The 17398-nt window shown below is 51.8% G+C and overlaps 1 protein-coding gene across 1 annotated transcript in view; it reads left to right on the top strand.

Annotated features, from left to right (window-relative positions):
• Positions 1–225: 225 nt before the first annotated feature.
• Positions 226–17398, top strand: part of TRIM8 (tripartite motif containing 8) — a 30010-nt gene continuing 12837 nt past the window's right edge. Inside the window, exons 1-2 of the mRNA XM_064144490.1 lie at positions 226–650; positions 937–1596. Of these exons, the coding sequence (XP_064000560.1) occupies positions 1027–1596 (570 nt within the window). The 5' untranslated portion in view covers positions 226–650; positions 937–1026. The remainder of the gene's footprint in view (positions 651–936; positions 1597–17398) is intronic.

Below are 17398 nucleotides of genomic sequence, written 5' to 3'. Positions count from 1 at the left end.
CTCCCATCCCTCTCCGAGAGCTCTGGACGAGGCTGGTGGGGCTGCGCTGGTCTGGGGTTTGCTGAATGACTGAGCTCTCCCATTCAAGACCTCGCAATCTCGAAACAGGCGAGAGGGTTTTCTTGTGTTTTTGTTGGGGGGTTGGTGGTTTTTTGTGGGGGTTTTGTTTGTTTGTTTTGGGGTTTTTTTTCCCTTCTTTTTTGCCCCGCCCTTCGCCCCCCCCCCCCCCCCCCCCTTTTCCTTTTTTTCTCTGCTGTTCCACCGGGTTAGAGGCAAATCTCGGGGGCCGCAGAGAATTCGGATTTTTCGCCATCGTCATCATCGCTATTAGTATTTTTTTTTTTTTTAATCTTCCTCCTTTCCGCATTTTGGATCTTAACCCTTTGATCTGTTTCCTTTATAAGACTAATTCCCAACTCCCATCAGGGGGAGAGGGAGGAGAAATACAGGGGAAGGAAAAAAAAAACCGGAGGGAGTCTGTGCTCTCAGCTGTTAGCGAGGTTGGAGGGGGACAAAAGTCCCTTTAAAATATTGAATGTCAGTTCCAAACCTAAGAAAAGAAAAATCCGATCCGGAGCGCTAAATGTAGGAGCTTTATATGGAACTTGGACTCTACTGCTGGATTTTGTATGGATTTTTTTCAACCTTTGGTAAGTTTTGATTCACCTTCTGGGGTGGAAATAAAGAGACAAATGGCTTTGGGGGGGTGGGCTGTAAATCCTACGATATCCCATTCGGGTTTTTTTACCGTTTGTGGTGTTTTTTTTTTTTAATGAAGCGACAGGAGTGTCGCGTTTTGTCACTGGAGATTCCTAGAGTGCTGCTGTGTGGTTTATTTTACCCCCGGTTTTAAGATGGACTGCGGTGCATGATTTATCGCGTGTGTTGTGGGGACAGGGGGGTTCCGGCCATTCAGCCCTGGGCTTCCCGTTGCAGGGACGACAGACCCTGGCGTCCGCTTCTAAACTGCACTGACCGACTGAAGCGAGTGGGGGGGGTATACGCCGCCAGAGGCTGCCGGCAGAGATGGCCGAGAATTGGAAGAACTGCTTTGAAGAGGAGCTCATCTGCCCCATATGCCTGCACGTCTTCGTGGAGCCGGTCCAGCTGCCCTGCAAGCACAATTTCTGCCGGGGTTGCATCGGGGAAGCGTGGGCCAAGGAGTCGGGCTTGGTGCGGTGTCCAGAGTGCAATCAGGCCTACAACCAGAAGCCCAACCTGGAAAAGAACCTGAAGCTCACCAACATTGTGGAGAAGTTCAACTCCCTCAACCTGGAGAAGCCACCCTCCGTCTTGCACTGCGTCTTTTGCCGCCGGGGACCGCCGCTGCCGGCCCAGAAGATCTGTTTGAGGTGCGAGGCCCCGTGCTGCCAGTCACACGTCCAGACCCACCTGCAGCAGCCCTCCACAGCCAGGGGCCATCTCCTGGTGGAGGCGGACGACGTGCGGGCCTGGAGCTGCCCCCAGCACAACGCCTACCGCCTGTACCACTGTGAGGCCGAGCAGGTGGCCGTCTGCCAGTTCTGCTGCTACTACAGCGGGGCCCACCAGGGACACTCGGTCTGCGATGTGGAGATCCGCCGCAATGAGATCAGGGTAAGTGGGACCTTTGTGGAGACATGGGCTTGTCCAGCCTAAGGGGGATGCCTCTCCCTGGCTGCCCTCCCCCTTTCCGTGTTTGCTCTCCAAAGGCCTGGGATTTTTGCAGGCCCTACACAAAATCCTCCTGGGTGCTGCTTCTCCTCCGCCCAGTCCACCCGTGGCAGACATGTTAGGTGGCATCCCCAGCCAAGCAGCGTCGGGAGTTTGCGGGTGCTCAGGGTGCTCGCTGGGGAAAGGGCCCCTGCCAGGAGGCCTTCAGAGCAGTGTGGCTATGGGGCCTGGCCACTTGGCGCTGGGCTGTGTGACAAAGGGTCGAGGTTCTGGGCTCGGGGGTTTGGTGGGGTCATCTCCTTGGTTCCTGCTGAAGTACGCACTTGTTTTTGGAAGGCAGAGGAGCTGCCCACTTCCAAGGTCGAAATTTGCCTCCCTCAGGGGACAAAGCAGACGCATACGCGGACCCAGTCCATTGTAAGACGTGTTAATGTCAAACTGCCAGCGCTTCCTACTGCCTCCCACCGGGGCTGGTGGCCCCCGTCCCCTTGGCAGCAGGAGACGCAAGCTTCGAGTTAGAGACTGATGGCTTCTCACCGATGGGGATTCATGCTTGGGTTTTGCCCAAATAATAGCATTTCTGTTAGGGGAATGAAGTCTGCCCCCTCCCTTCCAAAGCAGCATGAGGCGTAGCGCTGGATTCGAGGGAAAGCAAGTCTGTATTTTGCTCATGGCCAGGCCATCTGGCAGGAGCTTTCACCCCTGGCTCCCCACCCTGAAGTTTGTGGCAGGAATTTAACAGCCTTGCGGCCAGCCCTGCCGTGACCCCACCACCACCTCCGCCAAACCCCCCCAACCCCAGGCTGCCCCTCCGCTTCTCCTCTGACCCCTTTGAAAGATGCCCGGCGCTTGTCCACCGAATAAATATTTAACAATGAATTGAATGGTGATTACTGTAAAATGGGGATGATTTCCTGTGTATTTTAATGTTGCCAAAATGAGTCACCATTTAGCAATAAAAAAAAAAAAAAAAAAGTCATAAATAAAAATTGCAGCATAATTACTTTCCAATTGGATGGCCAAGCCTGGGAGGAGGGGGCAGTTCTGTGCAGAAAGGAGCCAGCCTTTGCTCACAAGAAGGTTATTTTCCTCTCCAGGTTTTCTGGGGGAAAACCAGAAACCTCCGCGGAGATGCCAGCAGCTCTCGCCACACGCACTGGAAGGGGAAAGACCCAGCCAGGCTTTTGGAGAAGCGCTTTTCTGCTTCTATTTATAGGGAGTCATTTTGGTCTCCCTCCGCCAGAGTAGGGAGCCACCCTGGGAGGGCTGCACGGGGCTGGGATGGGGCTTGTGTGTGTATTCCCTGAAGCCTTAGCCAGGGACCAAAACTATTTTTCCAGGTCCTTTTCCAGGATGCTTTGATCTTGCCCATTGCTGCTCTTGCTGTGTGGTTGGTTTTTTGTTGTTGCTGCTGCTGCTGTTATGGCTGGGTGTTTGCTGCTCCTTGCAGATGCACGCTGCTAATGACCTGGCAGAAAACTGCCACCGGCTAGGCTGTATTTTGTCCCGGGCTCGAAATTTTAGGATATGTGGCCAGACACCTAAAGTGTCAGACGACTGTGTCATGGATCCGCCGAATTATTTTGTGACCTTGGCCAAATCCCTCAGTGCCTCCATCACCACGTTATCTTAATTTCCTTTCTCTGCCTTGATAAGCTTGTCTCTTCCTGCTGGGCACATGGCTCGCTTGGGTGCTCAGAGGCTGGGGCAGTGGAGGACAGCTCGAAGCTGGAGGATGGCAAAACCAAAGGATTCCCTCCCTGTAGTTGAAGCAGTTCTTCCATGAAGCAACTGGAATAGGGAAAAGCCCCCAGGAAAATTGGCCAAACAGATTACTGGCTCTTGCTCTGTGGCCTTAACCAGGTCTCTGGCTGAAAGGTGCACCTCAGCAGATGGGGAGGAAGGCGGCTGCGTCGGCTCCCGAATTAGGGTGCATGTGCTCAGCCAATGACGGCTTCCTGGCCTGAGATTCCTGACTGCTTGCTCACCCTGCAGCCATGGGCATCCCAGGGAAGGAGGACTGGGGCTGGGGGGCAGATGAGTAACCCTGGACTTGGGCGGTCTGGGGGGAGGTTCCGTTGTGAGAGGTTTGTTCCATGTGTGGTTCGTGTTCAGGGAGCTGTTAATTGAGAAATGAGTCAAAGTTTGGAGGCTCAGAGCCCTGTCTTTAGAGCGGGGCACTTGTGAGTGTGAAGGGATATGACATCGACCTAGTGTGCCAAGGGTGGCTTCCATAGCTCAGAGGAAAGATGGGAACCTGCAAACACACTTCATGTAAACTCACCTTTTTTACCATTTATTACCATAGCTTTTCTGATGGCCAACCTCAGAAGGCATCTTACCCCCACTTACAGTCTCGTTTGAGGGGGAAAAGGGGCTCAGAACTCCTTGGGGACAGCACCAGCACTTTGTCAGCTGCAGACTGGGAATTAGGGCAAGAGAGGCCAGAGGCAAGTGTTTCCAGGAGGAAGGAGGGTGTCTGTGGAGGGCTCGCTTGCAGTGGCGGCACGCACTTGGTGGGTTTGGGGGAAGGGGACCACTCAGCGTTGGGTGCTGCACAAACCCGCAGAGCTCTGCATCAGAATTGGTTGAACTCCACAGTGCAACCATAATACAAACAGTAAATAAAATATGTGGTTAATCTTTCTTTCGTGGGCGTATAAAAGCACTTACCTCCCCCTCCCCCTTGTGAGATGTTTTCTCCTTTGTTTCCTGTTTTTGTAGTGCTTAAAGGGGAGGGGGGGGAAAGAAGCCAACAAGCCACCCTCTTTCTTTTTGCTTCTTGTCATTTTGTTTGTGTCAAGGTCTCAAAATGAAACATTTTTTTTCTTCTGTCTTTGCTTTTGCTGCCCCTGCCACACGCTTCCCACCTGCATGGGCAAACCCACCATCTTCTTGGCGTGGGGGGAACCTGCCTCCAGGGTTAAAAAAAGAAACATGCTCCAGTGTGAAGTTGATGTGTTACTCTTTTTTTGCCATCCAAAAACTGGAAAAATGCATTGTTGGGATTGGAGCAGAGGTCAGAAGGCAGCAGCCCAGGGAGCTCACTTGTGTGATACTACAGTGTTTGCCCTATCTCTCTATGGGATGTGGTTGGTTGAAGGCAGGTATATCAGAGCTTGCTCGGGGGTGTCTCCTAGCTGCCTGTCCTCTGACAGAGGTGCTACCAGTGGGAAGGGACTTTGGTAGGTGCTTCTGCATCTCTCGTGTTTCTGTCCTAGTTAGCAGGACATTTGGGGAAAATTGGGAGATTTCACATTCAGAAGATTTCCAGTGGTTTTGAACCTTAAGAGGGAGAAATCACGTTTTGGTGTTGAAAGCTAGAGGAAAACACTGGTCATCCTTCTGCAGGCATATAGGAGCAGTGCCCACTTGGCAAATTGAGAGGGACAGACAGGGCCTGGGCTTTCTTTCTGAGCTGGCCTTAGTGTACTTCCATGGTGATTTCTAAAGTATGGGGAAAAGGAGAGGTGAGTACTTGGTAGGAACACAGGAAGAGGTGAATCCCAAGTCTGTACCAGAAACTGGTCATTTGCCAGCATTGGCCCTTAGTCCCAGTGCAAAGATGGCCCATGCACTTTTCCTGCCCACCCCAGCTGATTGGTTCTGTGGTTCAAAAGCTTTAGATTCCTAAAGAGAAAATGCCATCAGCTTTCCTTTGCAAGACTGCCCTGGCACCAAAGATACCTTCCTGTTTGAAACAAGTTCTGTATCTCATCCTCATGCTGCCATCTGTGCCAGTGATGTTTTGCTGGGAGTTAGGGAGTCCGGGGTCGGCTCCACTGCCAGACTCCTGGTGTGAGCTGCTGAAGATTGTTTTACTCTGAAACAGGTTTGGTAACTTGTGATGGGCTGGATTTTTACAGGCTTACTTATTTTCCAGATGACTTGTTTATGAGGAGTGTGGCACGGAGCTCATTGGAGGCATTGTGAGTGCAAATGCCCAAGTGCTCAAGCGTTAATTTAGCTCCCATGCCTGTAGATGGTGTGGGCTGGTCTTGGCAGTTGTTCACTTTGGTGCTCTTTGTCTGGGGATGTTCAACTTTTGTAGTAGGTCTTATGGAGCTGCATCTGCAGCATCTGCTGCATCTGCAGCAGGTTCTTCTTGTGCCCTCCATCAGAGCTTCTGACCAGCACCCCAGAGCTGAACCATCACCCTAACCCAGGCCTCTCCCTCCTAGCTTTGTCCGTGCTCTATCTCTTGCTCAGGGGCCTTTGGACTCCAATACTAGGCTCCTAAATGTGACTGATGATTGTGCCCTGGGATGCAGTCAGTTGGTCAAGTTGCCATGATGAGTAATGACTTCTTGGGCTTTGGGCAGTTACAGAAATCCCAGCACCCACCTAACCTCATCTTCTAGCTCCGTGCCATTCATAGCCATTGATCAGTCAGGCTTTGCTGTGCTATGTTGTCAGAGTCAGCAGGGGATTTTGGTTCAGCAGAACTAAAGCCTGTGCTGCCGTATTGAGATCTCAGGGGGGCTGAGCCACTCTGCTGCAAGCCCATCTGGATGTGCTGGGCAAATGGCAGTGGGTGTCTTGGTGGTCCCAGGTCTTTGGATGAACTGGAACAGACTTCTGCCTCCCTGGCGTCTGAATTAAGGGCTTTCCCCCCACTTCTTTCCTGCTAAGCTTGATCCTTTTCCTCACCTTCAGTCCACCAAGTTGCCAGCAGTTGCTTGCATTGGGCCTGAAGCTGCAAGTCTTCTACATAGAGGCAATCTGAGAAGTGACAGCAGAGATGTAGTGTGCAGGGAGGCAGTCTGGTGGGTTTGGATGGGAGGGAGAAGGCTTGCTTTGAGGGGTTCAGCTGTGTTAAAGGAGTAGCACAAGGGCCACAGCAGAGAATGCTCTTTTCCTATGGGAGACAATGCTATGTGGAGAGGTGCTGGATTAAGAGTGGGGTGCAAGAAGGAGAGGCAACGGTGACAAACTGCAGCTCAGGCTTCCCCCTGTAGTTTTTAGGGGTTGGCTGTACTTTGCAGACGGAGATGTCCAGGCACTCACCCATGCCAAACGGCACTGACCAGAGAGCTTTCTGCCTTGAAGCACACCCTTGGTAGCAGTTTTGAACGAGCCCCTGAGACAAGAGCACACTGGTCTGGTCTCTGAACCAAAGAGGATAAGCCTAGCTGCAGTTGAAGGGCATAATTAACCCAGCCCAGGCCCTTGTTTACTCCTGTGAAGTTTCCGTGAGTGTCCTGTGGCTGTTGACATGGAGGTGTGCAGTGTGACACTCTCTTTGAGCCCACAGGCATGGGGGAGAGGGAGAAATAGGAAAGGTTATGGGCTGCAGTGGGACACCCTGGATTTGCTCAATGCCTCAGCCTTGTGCCTTGCTTGTGGGAGCCTGGGTGAGCTCTCTGAGGAACACGCAAGTCCCAGGCCCACCCGTCCTTTTTCCTAACCCTCCCTTTGCTCCGGCAAAGCCCTTTGAGCTTTTCAGTCTGCTTGGCTGAGCCTGGTCCTGCCAGAGGAGGGTCCACAGCCTTTCCACTGCTCCGGTCTTTACCTCTGGAACTGAGGAGTTGCCTCTGTCCCAGTCTGAGCAGGGATGGGGCGGGGGGGGAGCTGGAATTAGAAGGAGGGACTGGCAAAGGGGGATGGGGAGGAGAAGGCAGATTTCTATGTCTCACAAAGGGCACAAGCGATCAGATTCGTGCAACTGCCCAAGAATAAAGAGGCTCTTACAGTGCTGGCTGCCCTGACCTCTCTCCTCTCTGCTCCAGAGGACAGCGTGTGACCACACAGGGATTTCTTAGCTATGCTTCAGCAGGAGGCAGCAGGCTTTCTATCCCCAGATCTGTCTCCAGTTTGCCTTGCAGCATATTTGCCTGTATTTTGCTTGTTACCTATCTGTTTACTGGGAATCTTGGTACATGGTGGTAATTTCTTCCTTTCTTCTCTTTAATCTAGTTGTTTAGGTGTTTGGGTTTTTTTTTGATTGGCTTTTTTTTTTTTTTCAGTCTGACACTGTAATGGGGCTGAGAGCAGCAGTGCTTCCAGAGCAGGGACAAAAGTAACCAGGAAACACAGGGCAAGAGAGGAGGGATCGACACCGAAACAATGAAATAGCCAGGCAAGGAAAGACTGAATGCTCAATAGCACAAGGCTTTGCAGAAATGCCTGACTAGTGCAGCATTTTATAATCAGCTTCTGTGCTGGGCTGGCCTGCAACAGTAGTGTGATGGGGGAGGAATGCTTTGAATTAGCTGGATGCCAGAATTAATTCTGTCAGAATTCAAATGTACATGTATGTACGGGTTTAAAAATAAACACTTGGAGATGGATTCTGCTTTGCCACACAGGCTCTGGGGAAGAATCAGGTCTGGCCTGGCTTTTCTTCTGTAAAAAAAAATAAAGCTATGGATTCAGGCTAGGTTCTGGTGACTTTGTCAACTTTCTGCATTTATCAGCAGCCTGTAGGCTCAGGGGATGCTGGCTTGCTTGCAGTAATAAAGGGGGATGGATTGGAGGAGCTGGAGCTATCCCCCTGAGCTTTCTTGTGGTGGTGGCTGATTTTCTGCAGTGAACATCCATTTGCTGGTAAAGAGAATCAGGCAGATGCTGGGAGACCAGTGGGAAAGTGTGGAATGGGCAGGACCAGGGATGTCCTGCCCTTCACTTCCCTCCATGGTAGAAGGACTGATAAAGGCAGCCACTAATCCCTTAGCCAGGAAAACTACAGCCAGCATGCTTGGGAATGGGAGGAAGAGATGCCTGCTCCCAGCTATGGAGGGAGGCACAGTTACTTACAGGCGTGAGACTCTAGATGCACGCAAGAGTGTTTACATCTGTCCCCCAGATGAACTCAGGGAAGAGCTTCCCAGTCCTGAATCATTTCTGATAAGAACAGTTTTTGGCCAGTTCTGGCCAGGGGATTATGGTTGTCCCTCTTCTGTCTTGTGATTCACTTGTGATGGTAACATGAGTGAAGTTCCCAGCTCGGAGCAGCGCCCTGCCTCTCTGCAGCAGTGCTGGCTGATCAACACTTGCTGGAAGTCATCCGTTTGCTGGGATGATGTACCAGAACTGGAAACTAAAATTTTGACATTGAAAAAAGAACACAACAAACCAACTGTGAATCAGCTTAACTTCTCTGTTTCTTCCTTCCCGTACCTGCTTTTTCTCAATTCTTTGATGTGTGGATGCTCTGGAGGGGCCTTCTTTGGAGTGGGCTGGGAAAAGCCGAGCTGTGGATGGCTCCAGATGAGGCAGTTGGCAGGGAGTGACGTTCCGGATGGCTGTGTCTCTCTGAAATATGAGTAAACGTTGTCAGACCAGCCGACCATGCAATCCGGGGCTCGGGGAGGGCTGCTCTGTCCTTTCTCCCCTCCACCCATCTCTCACTGTGTGGAATTCCCCATTTGCTTGGTTGACATCGCCCCATTCTCTTCTCTCTGCCTGGGTGACTTGGAAGCTCCATCCTAGACCTGGAGCTTTGGAGAAAGGAAAGGAAAATCCCCCATATCCTAATGGAGGCAGTGTTTTACCTGGCCATACAACAGCTTAATCCAAACCCTCATTTGAGATGGTTATTGTGTGGCTTTAAAACCCTGTCCCCTTGAAACTAGTTGCCCACCCCCTTCCTTCCCAGTCGATCCTGGTCGGTGGAGCCAAGCTCCAGGCTTTGGTGCTTGGCCACACGCAGACACAGATCGATTGTGCTGAGGGGGTGGGTTGATATTTTTGTGGCAGTGTTTTTTATTGCTGGTTGCGGTTGTTGTTGGAAAATCGAGGGGGGTGGGGGTTGGTTGGCCTGTGCTGCAATGGGCTTCTGCATGTGTCAAGGGGAGAGGGTAATGCAATCGTGTCCTTCTGCTCATTATCCTCTTGCCAGTGGTGGGGGCTGTATCTCTCTCCCCATCCGAATCTGTGTGGAGCTGCCAGCTGTGTGGTGGGAGCTGTTTTTCCCTGCAGGTGAACTCCTCTGTGCTGAGACAAAGGGCTGGGGGTGCCGGTGCCTCCCTTTGTTCTCCTCCTGTCCTGGTGCACCCGCCTCTGACTGAAAAAGCCCCTTGAAGCGTGCCTCTCCAATGGATGGAGTGGAATAAATGCGCTGCAAGCTCTCTGTCCCCTCTTGCAGACCCTTTGGGGACAGGGGAGGTCTACGCTCCCCCCTTCCCTCGGGGTATTGTGCCTTAGTGATGAGGGTGGCCGAGTCTGGAAAGGAATTACTGCAGCTTTCCTGCCACAGCTGCACTGTTGTGGTTGGGTGGCTGAGCCTCTGTTTGGGTCAGAGGTGGTTTATTTGTAGGGGGTGAAGATGGGATCTGCCCTCTACAAGGGAACAGAAGTGCATTTTTTCCTGCTTCTGCATGATGGGGCATCTAGTCAGGGGACTGGAAATAACACCTTGGGTGTCCTTCGAAGACCACCCCTTCCCTTCCTGGGTCCAGCAGGTAAAAAAAACACAGCCTGTCCTCTAGGCAAGGATTTTGTAGTATTTCACTTCTTACAGCAGGGTAGAAAAAGGTCTATTTAATCTCTGCTACAATCTAAAATCTGGGTAGGGAAGACAGACCCTAAAGTACCGATCAGCAGAGGTGAGGAGACCTGCTAGGGAGCTGGGATCCTGCCGACGCAGGCTTTGCTGGTGGTGGTACCTTGCTGAACGCAGACCCTGCTAGTTACCCCCACCCAGGTGCTTCCTCCCCCTGTCCACCCCAAGAGTGACTCCTGCTGTCATCCATGAATGCACATAATACTAATCTCCATTTATCAAAGTGCTTTTGCAGCAGTCTGATAAAAAATATTAAGGTGATGACCAAGGGCTAAACCTTTCTCTACAAGTTAAAACTGCCAGAGGTTTCCTCAGGAAATGTTCTTCCTTTCCAAAACACAAGGCCAAGCTTTTCAGGGGAGAGAGAGAAAGGTGGCATCTGAAAAGACAACCTTCATGCACATGCTGCACCCAGTAACTATAGACAGACATTTGAGGAAAGCCTTGTGCTTCCCAAGACTTGGAGGCTGGGAACATCTGTCAGTTTGGGTGGAAGATGGAGGAAACCAGAGGAGTGGGAACCTGTGGGGCAGCAATCCCGTGTATGTCCTGTCCATGGGGTGATGATCCCAGGTGTTCTGAATCCTGGCCCTGCTGACTGCTTTGCATCCATGGAGCCCGTCTCTCCTTCTGTCTGAAAGAGGGAGCAGGTGTTAACATTTTGAAGGTCAAGCAAAAATCCCCAGCTGGCCTCAGGGTGTGGCTGTGCTAGCCAGCAGGTGAGAAGCCACTGCAGAGCTGAGTTAGCAGATGAGTTTCTTTGCGGGTGCAAACTCACCAGGTGGGAAGGAGCTGCTGTTGTTGGTCCTTCTGCTCTAAAAAATGGTGGTGTGAACATGGCTAGAAATGGCAGGCTCTGGTTGGAGCCTGCGTGCTGCCACTGCCCGCTGGTCCCTCAGTGCCTCTCAGCACATCCTATAACCTTTATGCCTCCACTGCATCCTCTTTGAAAGAGGATAATGAAACTGAAAGAGGGAAGCAGCAGACAGTGGAGGCACGTTGGACTGCCAGGTGTGATAAGGTGCTGCTGGTCTGCCAGGTCCTGAGGAGACAGATTCTTGAGCCAGGAGATGAAATGGCAGGTGGGCAGAGGTCATCTGGTGAAAGCCACCTCATTTGTGGATGGAAACTGTGTGCTTAATATGGCTTGCACAAACGGGTGAGACCAGAGTAGAGCAGGGTGGTTTTCCTGGCTCCCTGGGAGGATGTAGCAGGCTGGGGTCTGAGCTGTTGAGCTCCGATCGCTGAGTCAAACCTGGAAGATAAATGATACTTCAGGGACCTGAGATCAATGATGTCAAAGGCTGACCCCTAATCGGGCAAGATTAAAAACCAATGACAGGCCTGCTTTTAAGAGCAGAAGTCAGCGAATTGAAGGAGAGCATCCGGGTTTGCTCCTTCATGGTTGTTCCCTGGTGATGCCCACATCCAAAACCGGCCTTCTTGGGCTCCCCCTTGCAACATCAGTGGTTTTCCTTGCCCCAGTCAGCACCAACCAGATCTCGTAGGTCCCCTATGGCCAAGCTCTGTTCACCAGTCCCTGTGCAGCTGGCCCAAAGTGCTGCTGCCCTTGGGAGGGTGGCTGAAGACAAAAGCAATACAGCCTGATGCTGTCTGCCAGCTGCTTTCATAGCAGAGGGATGAGCTGGGGCTGTGGGAGGCAGAGGAGGGGAGGAGAGGCTCAAGCAAGAGATCACATCGGTGCCATGGGTACCGTGATGGGTTGCCTGGCTTTGGGGAGCACAATGAGGGAGAGAAATTTGAGAAATTGAGGGTTGCAGATGACTTGACTTTGTCCTGAATGCTTTGGTTTTACCTATATTTATCAACTGATTGGTGCTATGAGCATGTAGCCACTCGTGGCAGGAGGTGGTTAGGTGGGGTGCATGGTTGTGCCCATTTTGGGAGCACTGGTGTTGGTGCTTGTCACAGAGGTGGCTTTTCCCTTGAGTAGGTGCTGGGCAGGGGACTGTGCCCTTATGCTTGGCTGGAGTGTGCTTCCCCTTGTCAGCAGCTGCAGTCCAGCTGAGGTGTTATCTAAGGTGGATGTAATTTACTTGCAGGAGCAAATTAAAGTAAACTTGAGTCTCCTTTTTTTTCTGTGCATCCTTAAAGGAGTGCGTGCTCTGTCTCAGCCCTGTAAAGGGTGCAGGGAAGTCGGACGTTGTCTCCGTATCCCGAGCACAAGGGCAGTTAAAGGAGAAGGGGCCGCGCCGCCTCCTGCCGCTTCCCCTCCTGCGTGCGCATGGGGAGCTGGAGGTGCGGGTTGCCTTTGCCCCGGGCTCCTCTTCCCCTTCCTCCCCACCCCCCCACCCCATCTTCTCCAGGAAGCCTGGCCTTTGTGTGACGTGATGCCTCCTGACATCAGCCGGGCGCCTCGATTTCCTCCACAGTGGGGAGGGCGAACAGGCAGGAGGAGGGGTGCCGTGCTCCCCGAGGGGCCACATACTGTTACAGCCTCGCCGAAGCACCGGCTGGCAGCTGTCGGTGGGAGCAGCCTGCAGGCCTGGCCGAGATGCTGCAGGGAGATGCCTACCCCCAGCACTCAGCATGGCAGTTAAGCAGAGCTTTGCTCTTACTGCTCTGCCTAGAACCACTGTACTGGTGTGTTGTTTCTTGCTGTCTGTGACTAGCTGCTTTGATGGCATCTTTGTATTTGACCCCTCTGGAGATGCAGTGTTGGACTTTATATAACTGAAGCTTGGGGAGTGCTGGCTATGGGGTCTCATGAGGCCAGTGGCCCACCACCACAAAAGCAGAAGCAGAGGAACTCGCAGCAAAGCAGGAGCAGGGCTGACATCTCCTGCAGCCTAAGGCTGCATCCAAGCCCTGGGAGCATCTCACTGTCCCATGCATGCATGCTGCTTCACAAAGGGCAGGGCACAGCTCAGCTGTGAGGGAGTTTGCAGGGTGCAGGCTCTTGGCTGCCCCTCGGAAAGGGGCTAATGCAACACATGGGAATTGGCCAAGTGCCTGCCAACGAGAAGCTGTGGCTGGCACCTTGCCAGGATCTTGAGAGCCTTGCATCTCTTTAACTCAAGACGTGTTTACTGGCGGATGGTATTTTGCAGCTGGCTGGCTGGAAACTACAGGTCCCAGCATGCTCATTCGCGTGTCACTCGGCTGCTGAGCTCTTCCAATAGCATAGTGTCATGAGTATCTTAGTCTCGATCCTTGCTGCTGCAGAGAAGGGCTCTAGTTCAGCATTGCTGGGCAGACACAGCCTGCAACAAGACACAGGGCTGATCTCTGCATCCTGCTTTCTTATCCCCCCCCCCACCCACTTGCTTGATGCAAGCCCAGGTTGGCCTTTTTATGTCACCAGGCTGGGGAGGGGATCTCATCCTATTCTTACTCGTTTGCAATGTAAATATTTTGGTGCTGAGTACGTTGCTGGGAGCTGGGTGTCACGTTGAGGAGTGTGATTCATTCATGCTGTTGCTGCTTAGAGCACAATGAGGCAGCCTTGGGACCAGTCCCAAAGATTTCCTGTGATCACGGCTGGTGGGGAATTTGGGCCGTCACGTTTGACTAAGTCAGAGCCCTCTTCATGCGATTCCTGCAAGCCAGAAGTACTGCGCTGTGCCCAGCACAGTCAGGACTTGCCGCTCTCAAAATGCAGCGGCTGCGGGTGGCTTATGTTTCCTGCGGGGGGAGGAATGGAAAGCAAGGCTGAGCTCTGGTTCTTCCCTTCTCCAGCTGCTGCTGTGCAGAAAAGGTTGCAGGCCATAGGGTTTTGTGCGTGTTCCCAGACAGCCCAACAAGTAAAGCTACAAAGCAATGCAAATTCAAAACCTACTGCATGTCAAGTCTTGGAAGAGGCCCTGCAAGAGTTTCCCTGCTGGGCCTGGTACCACAGGAGCATCTGTGTGTGTATTAGAGGCGCATGGGACAACCTGAAGCAGGACTCTGGGTGGGTGAGCAGGAGCACTAGAAGATGCCTCTCCATCCCTTGTTTCCACCTCCAGTGCTCTGCTGCTATAAGGGACCTTTGCACCTCCAGCTTAGTCATGAGCACAGGAAAGGAGGCACCTCAGCACCCCAGGGCTGGCTCCCTCTGTCCTCATCCACGTTGCTCTGTCCTCCTCATGCTGCCGAGGGCCAGGTGCGGGCTGTGCAGTGCCCAGATTCGTTCTGGCATCCTTCGTTCAACAGTGTTTGTTCATGCTGCATTTTTCTTTTTGCTGGCTTGTTTGGACATGCACTGGTACATTCACGGCACTCAGGCAGTAACGTGAGTCTCTTTCCCATTAGGAAAGGGGCCAGGATCTGGGGGGGCCAGGAGGGCAGCTTAAGCAGTAGTTTCTGAGGTATTTCCTTCTGCTGCCACACCCTGCGTAAAAGAGCAATATCGGCGGCTTCAGCTGCTATCGCAAGGCTCCGAATGTCTCTCTTTTAATATAGATTAGTATCATTTTGCATTTTAAAGTAAAAACACGCTGCAAGCTGCAGACAGCTGTCGATTGGCAGCTTTGTTTGAACATCTGGTATTGCTGGGCTGCTGTTCAGCGTGATCTAACTATGGGATTCATAAAGATTATAATCCGGGCTTTCAGACTCTCAACAGCCGCCTCACCAAAAAAACGAGGGAGAGAGAAAACCCAGCAGGAAGGCAGCTGAGGGGTCCTCTGTATTCAGCAGGTCATGGTCATGGTTAGTCTCCTCTTGGGTGTGAAATGGCTGATGGTCTTGCTGTACGTTGCCTTGGTTGCCCGCAGGTGTTGATGGGCTGCTTCCAGCCTGCAAAACACTGGGCGCCAGGGAGCTTTAGAAGTGCAAAGTTCTCTTTTGGTTTTTTCCTTTCCCTCCTTTATTTTTTGCAGCTTGTGTGCCGAATCTGGTTGAGTCTTTTGCTCCTCTGGGTGATGTCTGGTGCTGGCAAGCTGAAGTGGCAGATTGTGCTGTGGCTTTGGGTCGATGTTTGTAACAGTTGTCTGAAGCAGCGGGACTTGGTTTCTTTTTCTTTAAAGTAAGCTCTTGTGAGGCCACACCTCGAGTATTGTGTTCAGTTTTGGGCACCTCATTATGAGGGGGATGTGGAGGTGCTGGAGCAAGTGCAGAGGAGAGCAACAAAGCTGTGAGGAGCCTGGAAAATAAATCTTATGAAAAGCAACCGAGGGAGCTGGGGATGGTTAGTTTGAAAAAGAGGAGGCTGAGGGGAGACCTCATTGCTGTCTACAGCTACCTGAAAGGACGCTGCCTGCTGGTCTCTTCTCAGAGGTAGCAAGAGGGAATGGCTTCAAGCTGTGACTGGGTATCAGGATAAAAATGCTCACAGCAAGAGTGGTCAGGGATTGGAATGGGCTACCCAGGGAGGTGGTTGAGTCACCAACTCTGGATTTGTTTAAAAGTTGTTTGGATGTGGTGCTCGGGCATATGGTTTAGGGTGCACCTTGTAGAGTAGGGTTGTCGGTTGGGCTTGGTGATCCTGAGGGACTTTTCCAACCTGAGTGTTTCTGTGATTCTATGAGAAGTCAGGGCCCAGAGCAAATATCTCTGTGCATCAAAACCTTGTTTCCAAGTGAAACTGAATCTCCTTTTCTTGAGGCAACCAAAAGGTTGAGATAGCTACTTCTGTAAGCCCCATCCATCTCTCTGTGAGTCAGGCACTTTCCTTGGCACCTTTGAGAATTAAGCAGCCTCTAAGCCTCTAACAGGTTTTATAAATCTTGTTAGTTGGTCTGCATTTTTGCAAAGCTCTTTGAATCCAGCCTGTTGGTGCAGAAGTCACCTTGACTTTCCACAAGGCTCTGACTCGCAGCTCACTTTCAGGCTCCGTTCGCCAGTTGGAGGTGCACAAAAAAAAGTTCCCTGCACTGTCTTTATTAGGGAAAAAAAAAAGCTGCCTGGAGAAATCTATCTGCACTCCAGTTGGTGCAAACCAGTGATAGAGGTGCATAAAAACCTCTTCTGCCCTTGTTTGTGTTGACTTAACTTACCTCTACAAATTACAGTAGCCTTGAGCAGTTGGAAGTTTAACTAGATCAGTTGGGAGGGGAAAAAAAAAACAGGGCCTTGAAATCTTCCTTAGCCTGAGCCTGGAAGAGGAGCTTTGTGCTACCTGCACAACTGCACCCCGTGTCTCTGGGTCTGCATAAGAAGCTGATGGTGCACATGGCTGCAGGTCTCGTGGTTGGAATGTGCGGGTGCACACAGGTATTGTGCCTGCTCTACTCCTCAGTGGTATCTGGTTTCCCCGCTAAACCTGCATCCAGATCCTTGGGCTGGGCTCCCTCTGGAGCAGAAATTACAAGTTAGGAGAGCAGGAGGCCAAAGGGGCTGTTGTTCAGATCTCAGGCTTTCCTGTGGCAGGGCTGAGCAATGCCGGGTGTGGAGCGGAGGTCTTCGGGTGGGGGAGAGGCAGCGCAGCCTGCAATGGGAGGAAGGGTGGAAGAGGCTGGCTGTGTTTCTCCCCTGCAGGGAGAGAGCTCTGAGATCACACAGGCCAGCTGGATCTTCAATGCAAGATGTTTATATGGAAGAGGGAGTGAGTGAGGGTTTCTCAATTCTGCTGGGCCTGCAGATGGGGGCAGGTTTGCTGCCAAGCAATGGGAGTGGGTCTTTGCAGGATGGCTGCTTCCAAAGGGAAGGTATCCTGCCAGCTGCAGGCTAGGAATGACTGTCTGGGACCCTGAGATTGCAGCACATTGGGAAGATTCTGGGATTCAGCAGAGCTAAATACAACTGGGACAACAGCAGATCAAGGCAGGATTGGAGGTGCTGCCAAAGCCTGTTTTTTTTTTTTTTTTTTTTTTTGTGGGAGTTGTAGAAGGAGCAACTCACAGATAATGTGTCAGAGCAACAGGGCTGTGTGAGGAGCAGGATTTTGTGATTCAGCTGAGTTCCAGTGGTGAATGACCTCCCATTTCTGCCCAGACTGCCACCACTGGAGCTGGCAGAGTGTTCCTGAGAGAGATAGTTTGGGGCCGTGATCCAGCTGAAAAGAGACTGCTTTTTGTATTTCCTTACTGGCTTAATTTTTCATCTGAGTCTGTGATCAGGAAGGGACAGATGTACAAAAAGAGAGACGGAAGAGGGAGAAAAGAAGGCTAGGACCTCGGTAACACACATGTAAATTGATGGAGACACTCAAGAAATCACAAGCACAGAGCATGCTGAACGCAGGAAGGACAGGACTTCTTGCATGATCTCTTAATCTCCAGAAAACTGAACTCTGGTGAATCCCAGTCAGTGTAGCTGCAGGGCCCATATTTTCTGCCATAATGGGGAGGAAGTGCAAGG

Source organism: Pogoniulus pusillus, chromosome 6 (assembly GCF_015220805.1).
Source record: "Pogoniulus pusillus isolate bPogPus1 chromosome 6, bPogPus1.pri, whole genome shotgun sequence".
NCBI lineage: Eukaryota > Metazoa > Chordata > Aves > Piciformes > Lybiidae > Pogoniulus > Pogoniulus pusillus.
This window is presented reverse-complemented; position numbering and strand designations above follow the sequence as displayed.